The sequence below is a fragment of the Lathyrus oleraceus genome, chromosome 4, assembly GCF_024323335.1.
Source record: "Lathyrus oleraceus cultivar Zhongwan6 chromosome 4, CAAS_Psat_ZW6_1.0, whole genome shotgun sequence".
In the NCBI taxonomy this organism is placed as follows: domain Eukaryota; kingdom Viridiplantae; phylum Streptophyta; class Magnoliopsida; order Fabales; family Fabaceae; genus Lathyrus; species Lathyrus oleraceus.
The window spans coordinates 317,103,340-317,121,132 of NC_066582.1; the positions used below are offsets into that span (position 1 = coordinate 317,103,340).

Consider the following 17,793-nt stretch of genomic DNA (forward strand, 5'->3'; position numbering starts at 1 on the left):
ATTAAAATTAATCGAATGGAAAATTAACAATCCAAATTCAAGAATTGAATCTAATGGACATGATAATACAAATCGAATTGAGTGGAAATTAACCTAAGGTCTAACCATGGCAAAATCAACCATTGACCATATTAATCTCGACAACAATCCACAAAATGAAATAACCAAAATCTAATGACTAAAACCTAATCATGGCATGGTTACTCAAATGAAAATTAATTCTGAAAAATTAAGAAATTAAATCTAATCTAAAAATTGATTAAACCTAATTATACCTAATTATTCTAACTAAATCTAATTATGGATTAACTAACTAAACAATCAAAATGAATTAGTTTTTAATACCTAAAATCAAGAAAATTCTAAACCTAACTTGGGTTAACAACTAAGCATTAGGATTAACAACAAAATTAAATGAAATTAAGATAAATTAAAAAAACCTTAATCAAGGATTAAGAAAGAAATAAGAAAAATGGGCTTAGCATATGGAAGTTATGAATGGATTGAAGGAGGTGTGCATGGAGAAACAAAAATGCTTGGGCCTTAGGCCCAAGCTTTCAAATGCACACCCTGGTTCCTGCACTTTACCAAAGCCAAAGAAATTGAAACGAATACGTGATAATGAATAATCGTGAAATTGTTGATTGAACCGTGATGTTGAGTTGAAGGGTGAAAGGTATCCGCCTTTATTTCTGTTTTCGATTTGCTACACTTCTTCTGATTCCCAACTTTTCCTTTCTTTCTGGTTGAATTGCTTGAAGCTCCTTGAGGGGTTGCGTTGAGAGTTCTTGGTGAACTTCTGTTATGCCCTGTTATTCCAGTGGGTTGAAGTTGGTGCGAGCTTTTTGGAATTGTTTTATTGAGGGTTCAGTTCTTTTCAGGTTATTAGGATGGAAGCAGTGTGTTGAAGGGTCGGAGCTTGGTTAGAAATTCGGTTGAAGGTTAGGGGTGAAGTTTTGGTTAGAAGTTGCAGGTTGAAGAATTATGGATAGAGTTGGAGAGGGATTGGAGGAGGATGAAGGGTGAGGTTGAAGAAGAGGGTTGGTTAGTTATTGAAGAAGTGGTTCTGTTAGAAGGAAGTTGTTTTTGGAGATGGGTATTTCCGGTTTTATGAGGGTGAAGAAGAGGGTTCTTATTAGGAGGTTGGTTGAAGAAAAGAGTTCTTATCAGTGAAGTGGAGGGTGGAGCAATTGGAAGGTTTTTGTTTATGGAGAAGTTATTGGCCGGTTAAGGGTGACTTGGTTGAAGAAGAAGGGAAAATGAGAGAGGGTGTTGTTATATATTTTGTTGGAGGTTGTGTTTTCAGTTCCCAAATTAGGTTATTCGGTTGTTGAGGTTGTTGCATTCTGTTGGAGATTCAGTTAGTTCAGTTATGTTTCTGTTATGAAGTTGTTATGGTTATTTGCAGGTTTTGGGTTGAAAAGTGAGGGTTAGGTTCAATTCTCTATTAATTTTTCTTGTAGGTTCAGGAAAAATATGGAAGGTTTTAAAGGCTGGTCCTGAATTATGTTAGGAAGGTTCAGGTTAATTCGAGATTTGGTTATGGGTGGTTAATTTTGTTATGAAAAGTTTGTTGGATAGGAAGTTACATTTGGCAGTTGGTTTTTGCAGTTTTGTTCTTGCAGGTCATGGATGGCCATGAGATTTTTTCATGATGTTGATTTTTGGTGCTTCTATTTGTGCAGGTTGTTTGTTTTTGAAGGAGGTTCATGAGAGAGTTTGTGGAGGGTCATTCCGTTGGCATTGAAGAGGTTAGAGGGAGTTACAGGAGGTTCATAATTGGTTCTTTCTGAAGAAGATTGGAGTATTTGAAGAAGTGGCAGTGGAACTGGTGCCAACATCGATTTTTGGGTTCGACAGTTTCTCCAAGTTCTTCAAGTGTTTCTTTCCGGCTAAGTATGTAATGTACATATCCCTGCTGTTACAATTAATCTTACAAGTTTAACACCATGCAGATTGAGCAACCTTGATTTTCTTAGCGGCTTTTCAAAACGGAGCAAGCAATAGATGGACCAATTAACGCTTGTACTTGGAAGCTACTTACGCCACTTTGTAAAATTTTCTTATGTTTCTTTTTTATCCAAACTATGCATTGAAATTATATAAAATGTATTTGGATTGATTGTAAAGTGATTCTGGTGAACAATATGGTTTCAAAATTTGGATGGATTTATAATGGTTGACATTAGTAATTAATGGTTTAATGTAATGTGCATTTGGTTTAATGGAAATTAAATGTGTAATTGGAATTGAATGATTTATAAGATGGAAAGTTTGAATGTAATTTGAAAATTGGGATTGGGATTGGGATTGTATATGGAATGTAAGGTTATTTATGGTTTTTTAAATGGCATGGTTTATGGAATTGAATGGAAATTGAATTGAAAATGGTTATGAAATTGAATGTTGAATGGAAAGTGTAATGGTTTAAATTGTGTTGAAAAGTAATCGAAATATTATAATTTGAATTTATTTATAAGGGGTTTGGGAATGAATGAATGGAATTTTGCTTATGTATGGTAGTGTAATTGAAATTGAATTGAACCAAATGGTTTATGAAATTAAATGTTGAATGGATAGTGTAATTGGTTTTAAATGGAGAGAGGTTGAAAAAAAAGGTGTAAAGTGAACCAAAGGGTTTATGAAATTAAATGTTGAATGGATAGTGTAATTAGGTATCGGTTTCTCCGAATTGCTTTATTTTCTTCTTCCTCTGTTTGAATCGTATGTGTGAATTCTTGCATGCGTTTTGCGTATTGTTGATAGTTCATGCGTTGCTTTTCTGTTGCGTTATTTGCTTCCTCCCTCTGCTCTGATATTTTTTTATGCTGTGAAAGAGTGAGAATCTTTTTCTATGCGTAATCTTCCTTCCTTCTTGTTCTGTTAAAGTCAGTGAGTGATGATAAAACAGATGAATGAAGAAAATGGATTTGATGGAAAAAGTGGATGAATGAAAAATGGATTGAAAAAAATGATTTGAAGTGTGTGATATGAATTTATAGAGTTCACCTGTTTTCAAACTCACAGGAAATTCAAAACAAAATTCGGTGTTGGTTATAAATTCCAAAGTTAGTTGAAATCCAATTGGAATTTAAATGAAATGTAAATTGACATTCATACGCTGCTCACTTCTGCTATGTTAGTTATGTATTAGTGAAAATTAGTAGAAATTCTGTTATAGTTAGAACCAAATTTCTGTTGAAGAAATTCCATGTTATTGATGTTAATTAATATGCTGTTATGGTGATTGAATTAATTCAATTGGGTGAACTGTTTTAGAAATTGGGATGCTTAGCTAGTCATGTGAATTGGCTTTTTTGTGGTTTGAAATGGCTGTGATTTTTTATGCTTGGTTTGTAGGTTGGCCAATGACTTGAAGTTCATTGGATATGCTTGGACATGTGGTGGATGCTATGGAGTGTGGAATGGCTAGGAGGCTTGAATTGCTTGGAGTCGTGGAATGCATTGGATTTATGATTTGTAATTGGCTTAATTTTGGAATGTAGGATATTTTTGTAGGCTTTATGTTTGGTTATGTAATGTTGAAGTTTTGATGAAATGAATGTAATTGTTATGATTGTAATTGAAATTGGAAATGAAAGTTGGTTTGAAATTTGAATGTGGTGTGAGGAACTTGTAATATTGTCATGAAAAAATATTGTAAGAAACTTGGTTTGAATGAAACGAATTTGTGGTTTATGTGATGAAAAATGGTTTAGCAAATGAAAAGAAGTGAAAAAACTAAAAAGTGGTCAAAACCAAGTATGTCCAATTGTTGGTCCATAAGGAGGTCTGACCAGGTTTTGGACCCGGTCACGGACTTGGTTCCTTGGTCCAACTTGAAAATGGACCAGGTCTTATAATTATGCAAAACCTAATGAGAATAAGAATTTTGATGATGAACATGATATAATGCCTACAAACCTCATATGGTCAAGAATGATGAGTTGACTTTGGTCAATTGATTGAACAAAAAGTCAATAATTCATCAAAAGTCAACTTATGCAAAAATGATGATGTTTGCAATCTCTTTTCAATGCCACATAGAAAATGAATCAACTGAATGGAATATGAATGAGAATTATGAATGCAAGCATATCCGTTACCAATTAAATAACACAAAGAATCAGGGTTTAAGCCCAACCAAACCTCAAGTCAAACAACAATCAAACCTCAAATCAAGGGAGTAGCAAATCACGAATGTCACGAGTCAAGCTAGGGTTTACAACTCCTCAATGCAAACCACAAGATTCATCCTTCTTCAAGATAAAAAATTAGGGTTTGGATGATGACTGAACACCATGATGCAACCTCCTAGGTCTCAAGCACCAATTGTCCTTGATTAGGCTTTTGCACCTTTGATTGCCATGATAAGCTATCCGAAATGATTGTAGCCTCAAAATTCCTTGAGCTTGATTCTCAAGCAAACCCTAGGTCCTTGTCAAGTAAAATCAGCTTCAAACCTATGAATTTGTGATGATGTTAGTGCACTAGATGATATGGATGTCCACGAATGCAGATGAACCTTAAACCAAAAGGTTAGATAAAAATGAAAGGGGAGGGAAATTTTTGGGGTATGACAGCTATCAGTGAACAATGTAACATCCCTGTTTTTTGTATTTAATTAATTATGCTATTTAAACTAAATTTTTGATGTGTTGGTGAATTATTTTATGTTGTGTGTTTATGAGTAGATGACCTATGATGAGAGAACAAGCCCTTTAGAAATAAAATGAGATTTTTATTTAATTTTAATTAATTTAAATATTTAATTTAAGAAAATAAAGTTTGAGATAAAAATTAGAAGTTTAGTAGAATTTGGGGTGTAGGAGTAATTAGCAAGAGATAAAGGTGTCATGAGTAATATGAAAAACAAATAATTAGGTTTTATTTGGATTTATTTAAATAGAGAATTGAGAGGAAAATATGTTTAATTTACAGTACGTGAAATTGGACAAGAGTTTAAGCAAGAGTTTGGAAGAGGAAGAGCTAGAAGGAGACACCATTGACAAAGCTTAAAGATTATGCAATTCTAAGGTAAAGGGAGAGAATTGTTCATGAGTGGGTTCTTATGCAAAGAGGATAGAGAGAGTTCCTTACTCTTCTCCTTTGGGGGTTTTCCCTTTTCACTATTGTTCAATGGTTTAGAACCTGAGATGAGTTTTTATCAAAAATCTTTCAAGAATGATTTGTTTGATGTTAATTTCGTGTACTGATTGCATTTCAAATATGAGTGAACTTATCTGGTTAAATTCTGAAATTTGGTGTTCTTATTGGTTGTGTTGTAATTATTGAAGATGATGATGATTTTTGATCAAATCCATGTGGTATATGTTAATCCATGCCTATTTGATTGTTTTTAATACTGTATTAACATGTATGGTTGGATTTCGTGTGATTAGGGTCTATTAAGGTCGAAATCGGAGTTTTTATACGACTTTAATGGTTGAAAATCGCACTACTTATGTTGTTATTCATGGATGTCGTGCTCAGCACGGTTGAGGGCTCACTCAATGAAACTTTGCTCAGCATGAGGGGGTCTCGCTCAGCAAGATGTCTGTTCTAGTTTTTCTGGTGCTTCACACTTAGCTAGTAGAAGTTGTGCTCAACGAATCCGCGCTCAACGAACTATATTTCGCTCAGCAAAACTGAGTTGTTTTCGAGTAATTTTGTGACAGTGTGTTGTTTGGATGAGTAATTGGTACTACCATGTACCGTTTGAGAGTATTTGATTCTATTTGATGTGAATCGATGCATTTTATTGAATTGATAATTGTTATGCATGAAACAGATGGAGTTTATGTTTAGCTGATCAATTGATAACAAGCATGGCTAAGTTTCATGGCGAGTGGCCATGAAAGAGTGATTGTTGAGTTGTGAGTCTGGTTCAGAGAGGGGACCATGGTGAATATTGATAGAGTTGAGTTGCATTACATGAATTCATGAGTTATAGATTTTCCTGGTTCAGAGAGGGGACCTTGGGGCGGCCTGATTCAGAGAGGGGACCATGTCAGGATGTAAATTAGTAAAAGATCTATGATAATCCAAATATTTGGTACCGCATGAATATAGAGTTGAGTTGCGAGACCGGTTAAGAGAGGGGACAATGACGAGCATCAACAGAGTTAGGGAGTCGAACATTGCATACATATATGCAGTGAGTATGAGTTAATTGTTTGTATAGGTTGATTTTGGTTATTTTGTATGAGTTATGCTATAAATGTTGTTCTGGTAGTTGATATGAGTTATGACACTAATAACATGTTGCTTATCTATCTTTTTTGTTTATGCGCACTATTTATATATGAAATTATTCTCACCCCTTTCTGTTTGTTGTTGCGTATGTACTCCTCTGGCGTACAAACGATCAGATAGAGGAGCCTTAGTAGCTTTTGGCTTGGAGGATGGCGTATTTGACCTCTTCGTTTATCTTTTTCGTTTTGAGTTATTAGTCGTGTTACTCTGATAGTGTAACACTTAGGGGAAACATTTCTATTTTGTTTCAAGCTGAGACTATTTTGTTTTGAGCATTATTTGCTTCGTTTGAGAAGTTTCGAGATAATTTTTAATTATGATATATTTGAATTATTTTACGAGATTGCTAGAGTTATTTTAAATTGTTAATTCCGATGCAATGAATTTAATAAAGATGAACATGTGATTATGGGGTGTGTGTGACACTCTATGTTTAAGTATTTGAAATTACCCATAATTTTATATATTGGTGAGTAGGATTTTAGTGTGTTAGAAAGAGAACATGTGTGACTTGAAAATTTAACCTAGTTGCATATGTTGTAGTCCAACTAACATTTTTTTCAATTTCTCTATCTAATCTTCTAAGTGATTTGGACATTATCTGTCCCTTATACTTATCTATATTTTCCCTAAGTGTGGCAAATCGTCACATCAGATAATTCACTCAAACATGATCAATATTAATTTTCCCCTTTGTAACAAATTTGTTTCATTGAAAAACTCACTTATATTGTTCATTAGGACATCACTGGAAGGAGTTTGCCCGAAGCACGCTCCTTATCCTCAAACCAGATGTCAATATCTATATTTGTTGCAAGATAGAATACCTAAAATTAAACCAATGATTTTGTTTACTTGATTGGGTAAGAGAATCAATATTGCTTACCAATGTTTAATGTTATTATGAAATTTGAAGAGAATATGTGAATATCATCTTCTGTGTTTGTGCTTATCTATTACTTGATTATCTATATTTAAGACCAAAAGCATCCTTCCATTGATGTGTTCCTTAATTGAATGACGGCAAGATTCACTTCACTACCGGTTAGGTGATTGTTTTTTTTGTTTAATCATAATAATTTGACTCGATCGACATTATTACAATACTAAATCTCAAATATCCCCAATGTATTGTTCCGTTGCTTAATATATATATATATATATATATATATATATATATATATATATATATATATATATATATATATATATATATATATATATATATATATATATATATATATATATATATATATAATATTTGAGAATGATATTTTTATGTGAGAAAATAAAAGTCAAACTTATTTTAATATCCAACGTCTAGGATTAACTGACGGTGTAAAATCTCTTTATACTGTCAGTATATTTCAATTAATATATATATATATATATATATATATATATATATATATATATATATATATATATATATATATATATATATATATATATATATATTAGTTTTGTAGGTACTTTTATAAGTCTTAGTCTCTACTCAATTTAAAAGTCTCAATATCCCTAAATGTTACTATTACTATCTTTATTGAATATATTTCTTCTAAATTAAAATTCTATAAAATGAACAAACATAAAATAAATAAAAAATAAATAAAATGCATATCCAAAAAGCGAATAATGTAAAATGTTTTAGACTTGCTCTTGGAAATCTTTCACACTAACTTGAAAAAAAAAACCAAACTCATAATAAAAAGAAATACAAGTCACTCCTATTCATTGGCCATATTGATTATTCTTAAGTAGTGTCACTTCATGGTGATTAAAATCATACATCACTTGCAAAACAAATACATCATAAAACTATTGGAAGTAATTATGTAAACACACTAGAAATTAATACTCCATTTATAGGATAGAAATAGAATACCCCAACAATAATCACTTGCATTTTGGAAGAGGACACCCACAAAGACACTTATTATGTAAAAACGAACCCACACCAAACTTATTCATATTGCCACCTTTTGGAATCTTACCACATAACCTATTATAGCTCACATTCAACCACGATATATTTTCTATTCCCATAGGAAGCTTTCCATAGATTTGATTATGGCTCACATCCAACGTTGTCATGGTCTTAGACAACTCAACTTTTCCAAAATCAAGCGTAAACATGTTTTGTGTAAGATATATCTCCCTTGTTGCTTTATTAGAACCAAAAAGCATGGATGCATCACCTTCGAAGTTATTATACGATAATTCAATAACAGTAGTGTTAAGTCTTGCTAATGAAAGTGGGAGTTTTCCCGAAAGGTGGTTATGAGAGAGAAGTAAAGAGGGTAGGTTTTTGTTATTGAAGTAACCGTACGAAGAAGGGATTGTACCCGTTAATGAGTTGTTGTAAAAGTATATCATTTCTAGTTTTGGTAATTTGTAGATGTAACGCGGGAGTGTTCCTGAGAAATGGTTTGATGAGAGATCCAAGTTAAAGAGGTTTTTCAGATGGGGTGGGAAGTTAGGTATTGGGCCTGACATTCCGGTTGAGGTTATTGTAAGGGATTTGAGGTTGAGAAGCTTGGATATGGAGTCAATAGGAATTGGACCTATGAGGTTTGGTAAATTATCGAAATATATAGACTCTAAATAAGGTAAGTTACCGATGGATAATGGAAATTTAGAAGTAAGGTTGTTGTCGTGTGAAATAGTTAAATCGCGGACATGATTGTTAGAGCGAAAACAAGTGACGCCGTACCAGCTCATTTTGCAGCAATCAGTATTTGGTTTCCATGAGGAAAGAATGGTTGGATTGTTGAGTTCTTTTTTTATTTGGAGAAGGGTTGTTTTGTCTTGTGGGTGACATAGTTCTGATAGACAAGATGCAACTTGGGAAAGCAATATCAATAGGAAAAACAACTTTGTTCTCATTGTTATTGGGGGAAGTGTTTGGAGTTTTGGATTTGATGAGAATTGGATACAAAATGTGTTTATTTATACTTAGGATTGATGCGGTTTTACATGGGATGAGCCCACCATATAGCGCAATTAGTATAGTCAAAACCAAAGTCATTATTATTTAGTTATAGCAACTCAAATGGTTCAATATTAACAATGTCCTTTGAATCTAATCAAGTTGTCTTTAGTCATGGTATATATGGTGCAGTACGATGTTGAAGTTAAATGTCAAATACAAGCTGACCGGTGAACGGAAATAAATGATTCATTCTATTCTTTTAGTCAATTATATTAAATTATGGTTTGTTTTTCTATGAATATGAAGTGGCCCATAGAATAGGAAATAACATACCATTGTTGTTTTCTTTTTTTCTAAACACTTTTGGCTAGCCTATCTCGAGTGGGTAGTCTATCTAGGAATAGCCTCCATCCAAAACAGTTTTATTTTTGACGGTGCGCTTGTTTCTCACATTTTTTTATGGCCCCTAACTTATCTTCTTCCAAAATTTCTGATGTCTTTTCTCTAAATTTTTCATAACAACTTTTCACACTAAATCTTCCATCTTGATTTGGACTCCACTTCTCTCTATCACTACGCCAAATAAGGGAAAAGAGGGCGTTTATTTTGGCCTATAACAGCGCTTTTAAGCGCCCTATAATCTGGCGCTGGCATAGGTAAAGACAGCGCTTTGTTTTCCTGGAGAAAGCGCTGTCTAAAGTGGCCACATTATAGTGCGCTTTAAGAAAAAAGTGCCCTCTGGAGTGGTCCATAAAGGGACACCTTAGAGGGCGCTTTCTGGAAAAAGCGCCCTCTAAAGTTGTCAATGTAAAGTGTTTAGAGGGCGCTTTCAGGAAAAAGCGCCCTCTAAAATTGTCAATGTAAAGTGTTTAGAGGGCGCTTTCAGGAAAAAGCGCCCTCTAAAGTTGTCAATGTAAAGTGTTTAGAGGTCGCTTTCTGGACAAAGCGCCCTCTAAAGTGTTAGTTATTTTAAAAAAATTTGTTTGAAAAACAGTGGATATATATTTAATTGGTAACCTGTTCGCATGCTGCAAAAGTGTAAAATTCATATTGATTTCATCCTTTAATCCAATGTTATACACCATTAATCCATTGATATATACAACATGAATCCATTTATATACAACATTAATCCTCCATATATACAACATTAATATATGATTCTTTGATCAACAATATACAACAACATATTCTCAAAGTACTACAATTAAGAGAATAAAACATAGCAACCAACACCCAGTGACCACTATATCCAAAAGCTGTCTAGTAGTTCTAACCAATACTAAACAAAAACGCCCATCCATCCATGGTGGCAAACATGTTCTGTATATCCAAAAGCTGTCTAGTAGTTCTATCGCACATCCATACAAAATAAGGCTCAACCAAAACAACAGATGGCAGCATAAGTAGTCCCCTGCAAAAAGAACACGTCCAAATGCAAATAACACAGAACTGTCAAAAGGCGATTGAGCAACAAATAGTAAACAATGGCGTAAAGTTAAATGACATAGCTAATATTACCTGAATTCCTGCATGGCTGTTAAGGTAAAAATCAAATTCCCTAGGGTGACAAATGCTGGTGTCTACCACGGTTCCTTTGACAATTTAGAACAACAAAATCAGCAAAAAGTGATAAATTCAAATGATAATATATACCAGCTGCGTTGAGAAATATATTGAAAAAACCTGGCATAATATTTCCACTTCTATCGGTCTCTTTGGGGTTGACAGGAAAGAGACGGGTGTGATGTCTCTTTTGGACCACTACAAAAGTAACTTTAGGTAGATACCCATCCTCTATTGAGACACAAGCCTGATGAAAAAAAATTAAAAATTAAACGCAGAGAATTTAGTGGTGTATTTTATGAACGACAAAGTAACAAGAAATCAACTTTGAGAAGTCCTAAATTCTGCCTACAATACAGGGCTGCAAAGTTGATGCAACAAAAAACATATAACAATATATGGTAAGTACCTGTATCTCCGACCATATTTTTTCTTTGCCAACCTTCAAGTCCGGACTTCTCCAATTATCACATGTAATCGGAATATGTTGTCGAACAAGGAAACCAATGTAACTTGCCAACATTGAACCCTTATCTTTTGAAGATAGAATTGATATATGTTTAGATGGACATGTTCCATTGTCGTAGAGGGATACTTTCAAATATCCAGCATCATCATCTACGCGAATGAGGCTTGACGACAATAGAGCATCTCCATCTAAACAAATATCAATTGATACTTTCGAGCATCCCTTGCCCCTTGCACGAATGATTGACTTCATAATAGCCATTTTACTTGTAAAAAAGAAAACAATTAAAATCAGATGACAAATGTAAAAACAATTAAAATCATAAAAGTCATTTTACCTGTAATAAAGAAAACAATTAAAATCATTTGACCTGTACCTTTTTCACTAAGTTCTCTTTCTTTTCTTGGTTGGAATATGTTCTACATGTCTCTTAACAACACGGACGGTTGGATTGATCCAAATACCCTCATTATGATCATTTCTAATATATGAATCATTTGATATAATATTCTCATCTTGATCATTTCTGGTAAACGATTCAATCTCAACATCAATATCACCTTGATCTCCAGTGTTTTCATCAATTACTTTGTTGGAAAAAAGAACTATAGACCATTTCGTACTTTTCGGATCATTGACATAGAACACTTGTCTAGCTTGAGAGGCTAGAATAAAAGACTCATCTTTGTATCCCACCCTATTAAGATCCACTTGCAAAAATCCTGACTTATCCATTCGAATGCCGTTATTATTTTCAACCCACTTGCAACCAAATATAGGAATCTGAAACTTCTCATAATCAAACACCCAAATGCGCTCGATAACACCAAAATACGACAGATTTGCAAATTTGGGGTTTAAGTCCTTCACACTTGATATGTGCATTGCTTCAGCTACCACGGTGACACCACTATTCTGCATAGTACTTTTATCATCTTGTTCTTTGGTATAAAATGTGTATCCATTAATCGCGTATGCGCTATAAGAAAAAACATGGAAACTTGGACCATATGCTAAGCATCTCAACCTTTCTGTTATTGAAGCGGGATCTGAATAATACTTTGAATAAATATGATCCTTAAACCAAGGTATAAAACATCGATTGTGCTCTCGTACTATCCAATTTTCATTTCTATTGGAATTTAAACCTCGGAGAACATCCTTGTGAATTTCAACATACGGCTCAACCTCATTCTCATTGTGCAGAACATACAAATGCACTTGATCCCGTTCGACCCTTGATACTGCCACGATTTTATTTCCAATTAGATTTTTTCCTTCTTTCTTTTCGACAAGCTGAGACTTGGGGAGTCCGATTGACTGAACATTAGACAAATATTCAGTACAAAACTCAATCGCTTCTTCAACAATGTATCTTTCAACCATACAACCTTCTGGTCGACTTCAGTTCTTCACGTACCCTTTTAATATTTTCATATAACGTTCAACAGGGTACATCCATCTCATATAAGCTGGTCCACACAATTGTGTCTCTTTCACAAGATGAACAACTAGATGTACCATTATGTCAAAAAATGATGGAGGAAAAAACATTTCAAGCTCACACAAAGTAATAACGATTTCTTTTTGCAACATTGGTAAGATCGCAGGATTGATCACCTTACTGCAAATTGACTTGAAGAAAGAACACAACTTAGTTATAGAGCTTCTTACTTTTTCTGGAAGAATAGAACGTATACCTATTGGGAGAAAATGTTCCATTATAACATGGCAATCATGGGTCTTTAAACTCTTTAACTTGAGGTCTTTCATAGACACAAGTCTTCTAATATCTGAAGAGTACCCTTCTGGAACTTTAACTTCACTTAGAAACTTACACAATGTTTTTTTCTCCTTTCTAGATAGAGTATAAGCAGCAGGCGGTAGATATGTTCGTTTTCCTTTCTTCAAGGGTCCTAATTCAGTTCTTATTCCCATCGCTATCAAGTCCTTTCTTGCCTTAAGGCCATCCTTAGACTTTCCTTGTATATTGAGTAACGTGCCAATAACACTTTCAAATACATTTTTTTCAATATGCATAACATCAAGAAAATGTCTCACATACAAGGACTTCCAATATGGCAATTCAAAAAAAACTGACCTCTTCTTCCACCCACTTTTGACAAGTGTGTGGGCAAAAGGCTTGCCAAACTGAGTATCCAAATCTTTCACCTTTTCAAAAATTTGATCACCCGTCAATATAGGCGGAGCTCTGCCTTGTTCTGTCTCTCCATTGAACGCCTTTCTCCATCCACGGCAGTGATGATTTGAATTTAAGAATCTCCGATGACCGAGAAAGACATTCTTCTGACCAAACTCCAAGCGCTTCCAATCTGTTTTATCTTCACAAATAGGACACGCACATTGACCTTTTATGCTATACCCTGATAGATTTCCGTATGCTGGAAAATCATTAATTGTGCCAAACAACATCGCCCTCAAGTTGAAACTTTCTTTCCTATATCCATCATAAACCTCCACACCGGTCTCCCACAAAATCTTTAAATCTTCGATTAAGGGCTTCAAGTACACGTCTATGTCATTCCCTGGTTGTTTAGGTCCAGAAATCAACATAAACAACATCATGTACTTACGCTTCATACATAGCCATGGAGGTAGGTTATAAATCATAATAATCACAGGTCATGTACTGTGTGAGATACTCTGGATACCGTGTGGGTTCATTCCATCAGTAGATAATGCCAAGCGAAGGTTTCTTGATTCTTCTCCAAATTCAGGATAATCATTATCAATTTTCAACCATTGTGGTGAATCTGCCGGATGTCGATACTTTCCATCTATAATTCTTTCATCTGCATGCCAGGTCAAGTGTCTTGAATCGGTTTCACTACGAAACATGCGTCTAAATCTCGGAATAACAGGAAAATACCACAAGACCTTTGCTGGAGACAACTTGTTCTTATATCGCGAGACACCGCATTTAGGACACTCATTTAACGATGCATACTCATTTCGAAACAAAACGCAATCGTTTGGACATGCATGTATCTTATCATAGCTCATGCCAATAGAGCACAACATCTTTTTGGTCTCATATGTTCGATTGGGAAGAACATTATCCTCAGGAAGCATATCTTTCAAAAGGGCTAATAACTCTGTGAAACTTTTATCCGACCACCCATTGCCCGCCTTTAAGTTGTACAACTTTAATACCGCAGACAATCTTGTGAATTTAGTGCAACCATCATACAAAGGTTTCTCTGCATCACTTACCAACCTCTCAAACATTTCGGGACAATCCTTAAGATCTCCTTCAAGTGCTTCTGCAATCTCTTCAACTCGATCACAATCGTATGTATCTGCGCCACTATAGTTTGAGGCATAGGTCGTACTATCCCCCGGTTCAACATTCTCGTTACTTTTCTCACCATGCAAATTCCAACATGTATAACTTCGATCAATTCCATGCCTCATTAGATGCGATGTCAACTGAACTGCGTCAACCCGTTTCCCATAACAACAACCCAAGCAAGGACATATCATTCTACTGGGGTCTTCGGCGTGCGCAACGGCAAACTAAACGAATTCTGATACCCCATTCTCGTACTCTCTCGACAATCGATTGGAAGACATCCATGTATTATCCATTACTAATTAGAATAAACAAAAAACAATTTCAGAAGAGTTCAAACACATTCGGACCTAGGTTTCTAATGATACTGGTGTTGACACAAAATCATATGTTCATAGGTCGTATAACCCATTGCATCCGCTATCATGGTCACTAAAAACCAACCGTCAATTTCCTATTGCATCCGCTATCATGGTCGAAACAAACGTAGAAGGAGGAAACACGCAGTAATAAGGTAAAACAGAAATTGGGCAAAGCTAAAACAAAGCAATAACATAAAACAGAAATTGGGAAAAGCGTGTACCTTTGATTGGTAGAAGGAGGAAACGCGCATGTAGATCTAACAGAGGTGGAAGGTGTAGGTGTTTAATTGGCTGCATTGTATGGTAAAACACTAATGTCTTGACTGATGTCATGACATGTATATGTAACTACATTATAGTTACTGCAGGACTAGCTAACACAGGATTATTGAATGCTGTGACATTCATACCTGTCAACAGATACTAAGGAATAGAACATCAGGAGTTCTGTTAGAACTTAGTATTCACTTGCAGTCTGGTTATCAAGGAAGAACCAGACCTGGCATAAGGCCTACTGATTGAATGTCAAACTGGATGTTGTGACATTCATCATTGACAGCAGCTACTGAAGATTGGGCAGAGTGGTGTTCTGCTATACTTCAGCACTTTACTTAGTTTGTTATTCAAGAGAATAGCAGAACTAACTTAAGGCCAATTGTGTAAATGTTAAGTTGGACACTTTGACATTTACTAATGTAAGCTGGTACTGTAGTATGGTCATATTGATCATGTACAGGTCAGCAGATTTGTACAGTCTGTTTTCTGGGAAAACAGACTCAGCATATGGACCTTGATGTCAAGCTGAATGTCGTGACATTCATGCCTGACAGCATATGCTAAATTGTAGGTTGTTCAGATTTCTGTTACAGCTTTCTCAGGCTATTCTTTAGGAAGTCAACAGCTTAGAGAAAATCCAGGAAATCAACAACCAAGCTACATTCAATGAACCTAACAAATAGCCTATTTGTTAGCAACCTAAATATTGAATTTGAGGGAACGTATGTGACCTAAAATTCAGGAAAATACAGGTGCAAAAGCCCAGGTGCTGCAATATAAAAAGGAAGGCATTCCTCCATTCAGTTTCAGGGGATTTTGAGGCGTGAAGATTTAGTGTGTCCATCATACTTCACTGCTGTATTTTTGTGAGTCTAGAATTAGACGTATCTTGTAAGCCAAGTCATTATCAAATAGATGATTGCTTTGGCATAGGGTGTTCATTGAGTTGTAAGTGTTGTGTCACTCAAAGCTTTTAAGCGTGAGTGCTGTGTATCTTGGTTTAAGCTGTGAAGCATAACCAAGAGTTGTTTTTGAAGTGTGACTTCAAAGTGTTTTTAATATCACTGAGGTGATTGAGGGGGAGTGAGTAGGAACTCTGATCTTAGATTAAGATTGAAATTGCATTGGGTAGGGATTAAGTGATAAGTTGTAAACGGGTGAGTTTAGCTTTGAATTGATACTACTAATAGTGGATTTCCTCCCTGGCTTGGTAGCCCCCAGATGTAGGTCATGTTGGACTGAACTGGGTGAACAATTACTTGTGTTATTTACTGCACTTACTGTTAAGTTCTGCATAATCCCTGTCTGTGCAGAATTGGATGTCATAACAACCAGTGTGACATCCAAAGTCTGATAACTAGAATTTCAGAAGGAAAACGCCTCAGAACCCTAACGTGAAAAAGAACGCTAATAACAGATAGTAAAATAACAAAACGCGCAGTATGTTATAATTTTAATGTTTACTAAAGGGGACATTAGAGGGCGCTTGTGGAAAAAAAGCGCCCTCTAAAGGGGGCCTAAGAGGGCGCTTATGAAAGCGCTCTCTAAGGCTTTCCAGAAGCGCTTTATAAGTTGGAAATGCACGTGGACTTATAACAGCGCTTTGTTAAAAGCGCCCTCTAAGGGTAACCTTAGAGGGGGCTTTCTGAAAAGCGCCATGTATTTTTGTCCCTCTATCTCCTCCTTATTTTTTCGTTTCACCTTAGAGGGCGCTTGTGGAAACAAAGCGCCCTTTAAAGGGGGCCTAAGAGGGCGCTTATGAAAGCGCTCTCTAAGGCTTTCCAGAAGCGTTTTATAAGCTGGAAATGCACATGAACTTATAACAGCGCTTTATTAAAAGCGCCCTCTAAGGGTAACCTTAGAGGGCGCTTTCTAAAAAGCGCCATGTATTGTTGTCTCTCTATCTCCTCCTTATTTTTTCGCTTCACCTTAGAGGGCGCTTTGTTACAAAAGCGTCCTCTAAAGTGCGCTGTCTATTGCTCCTTATTTTTCGCTTCACTTTAGAGGGCGCTTTTGTAATAAAGCGCCCTCTAAGGTGCGCTGTCTATTCCAGTTTTTGGCGTAGTGTATCTTTCAATTGCATATCTGTTGGAAATCCCCCAAAATCTATGGAGAATTTCAATCAATCTTGATGAACAAGATTGTTATTATCCAAACAATAACAATGAAAATAAAAGAACAATGGAGAAAGAAAGAGTGTAAGGAACGATGAAGGAGAAGAAGAATTAGAATTCTGCAGAGTTTCTCTCTGTCCACAAACTGTGGAAAACTTATTATTCAATTTTCAATTGCAAAATACTATGAATTACAAGTGTTATGAATACTCTATTCACTTCATTACAAAGTAAGAGTTACTCCCTCTATTTATAGATTTAGGTTAAGTTGAACCTCAAGCCAAAGCCCAAAACTATAAAAGTCCAAAATAGATAACACTACTAAAATAGGCCTAAGTCGAAATCCTATGTGAATCAACATGCTTCGACACTTCGACACACTAACACAACTCAACACACTAGGTGGTTCGACACTTCCTTACTCTGTCGAGCAACCTGCTTTGACACAAGGAATTACAATCCAACACACCACCTAATTCATTGTGTCTAAGCTATCTACATTCATC

General features: G+C 35.2%; 1 protein-coding gene and 1 long non-coding RNA gene across 3 annotated transcripts; one reads left to right on the forward strand and one right to left on the reverse strand.

The window, feature by feature from the left end:
* The first annotated feature begins 501 nt into the window (after window positions 1–501).
* LOC127075284 (uncharacterized) lies at window positions 502–3,592 on the forward strand. Of its 2 annotated transcripts, XR_007786341.1 has the most exons (3): window positions 509–676; window positions 1,686–2,052; window positions 3,361–3,592. It is a non-coding gene; the product is annotated as an uncharacterized LOC127075284 (long non-coding RNA). The 2 variants fall into 2 exon arrangements; XR_007786340.1 differs by lacking the exon at window positions 3,361–3,592 and having other exon boundaries at window positions 502–676; window positions 1,686–2,192.
* A 4,283-nt stretch (window positions 3,593–7,875) lies between these two features.
* On the reverse strand, window positions 7,876–9,156 carry LOC127135484 (polygalacturonase inhibitor 1). The gene has a single exon (XM_051062176.1). The coding sequence runs from the start codon at window positions 9,139–9,141 to the stop codon at window positions 8,152–8,154; it is 990 nt and encodes a 329-aa protein (XP_050918133.1). The 5' UTR covers window positions 9,142–9,156; the 3' UTR covers window positions 7,876–8,151.
* Window positions 9,157–17,793: the final 8,637 nt, after the last annotated feature.

Coding starts and splice junctions, on each gene's coding strand:
- LOC127135484 (XM_051062176.1), bottom strand. CDS start 9,141: ATGAGAACAAAGTTGTTTTTCCTATTGATATTGCTTTCCCAAGTTGCA.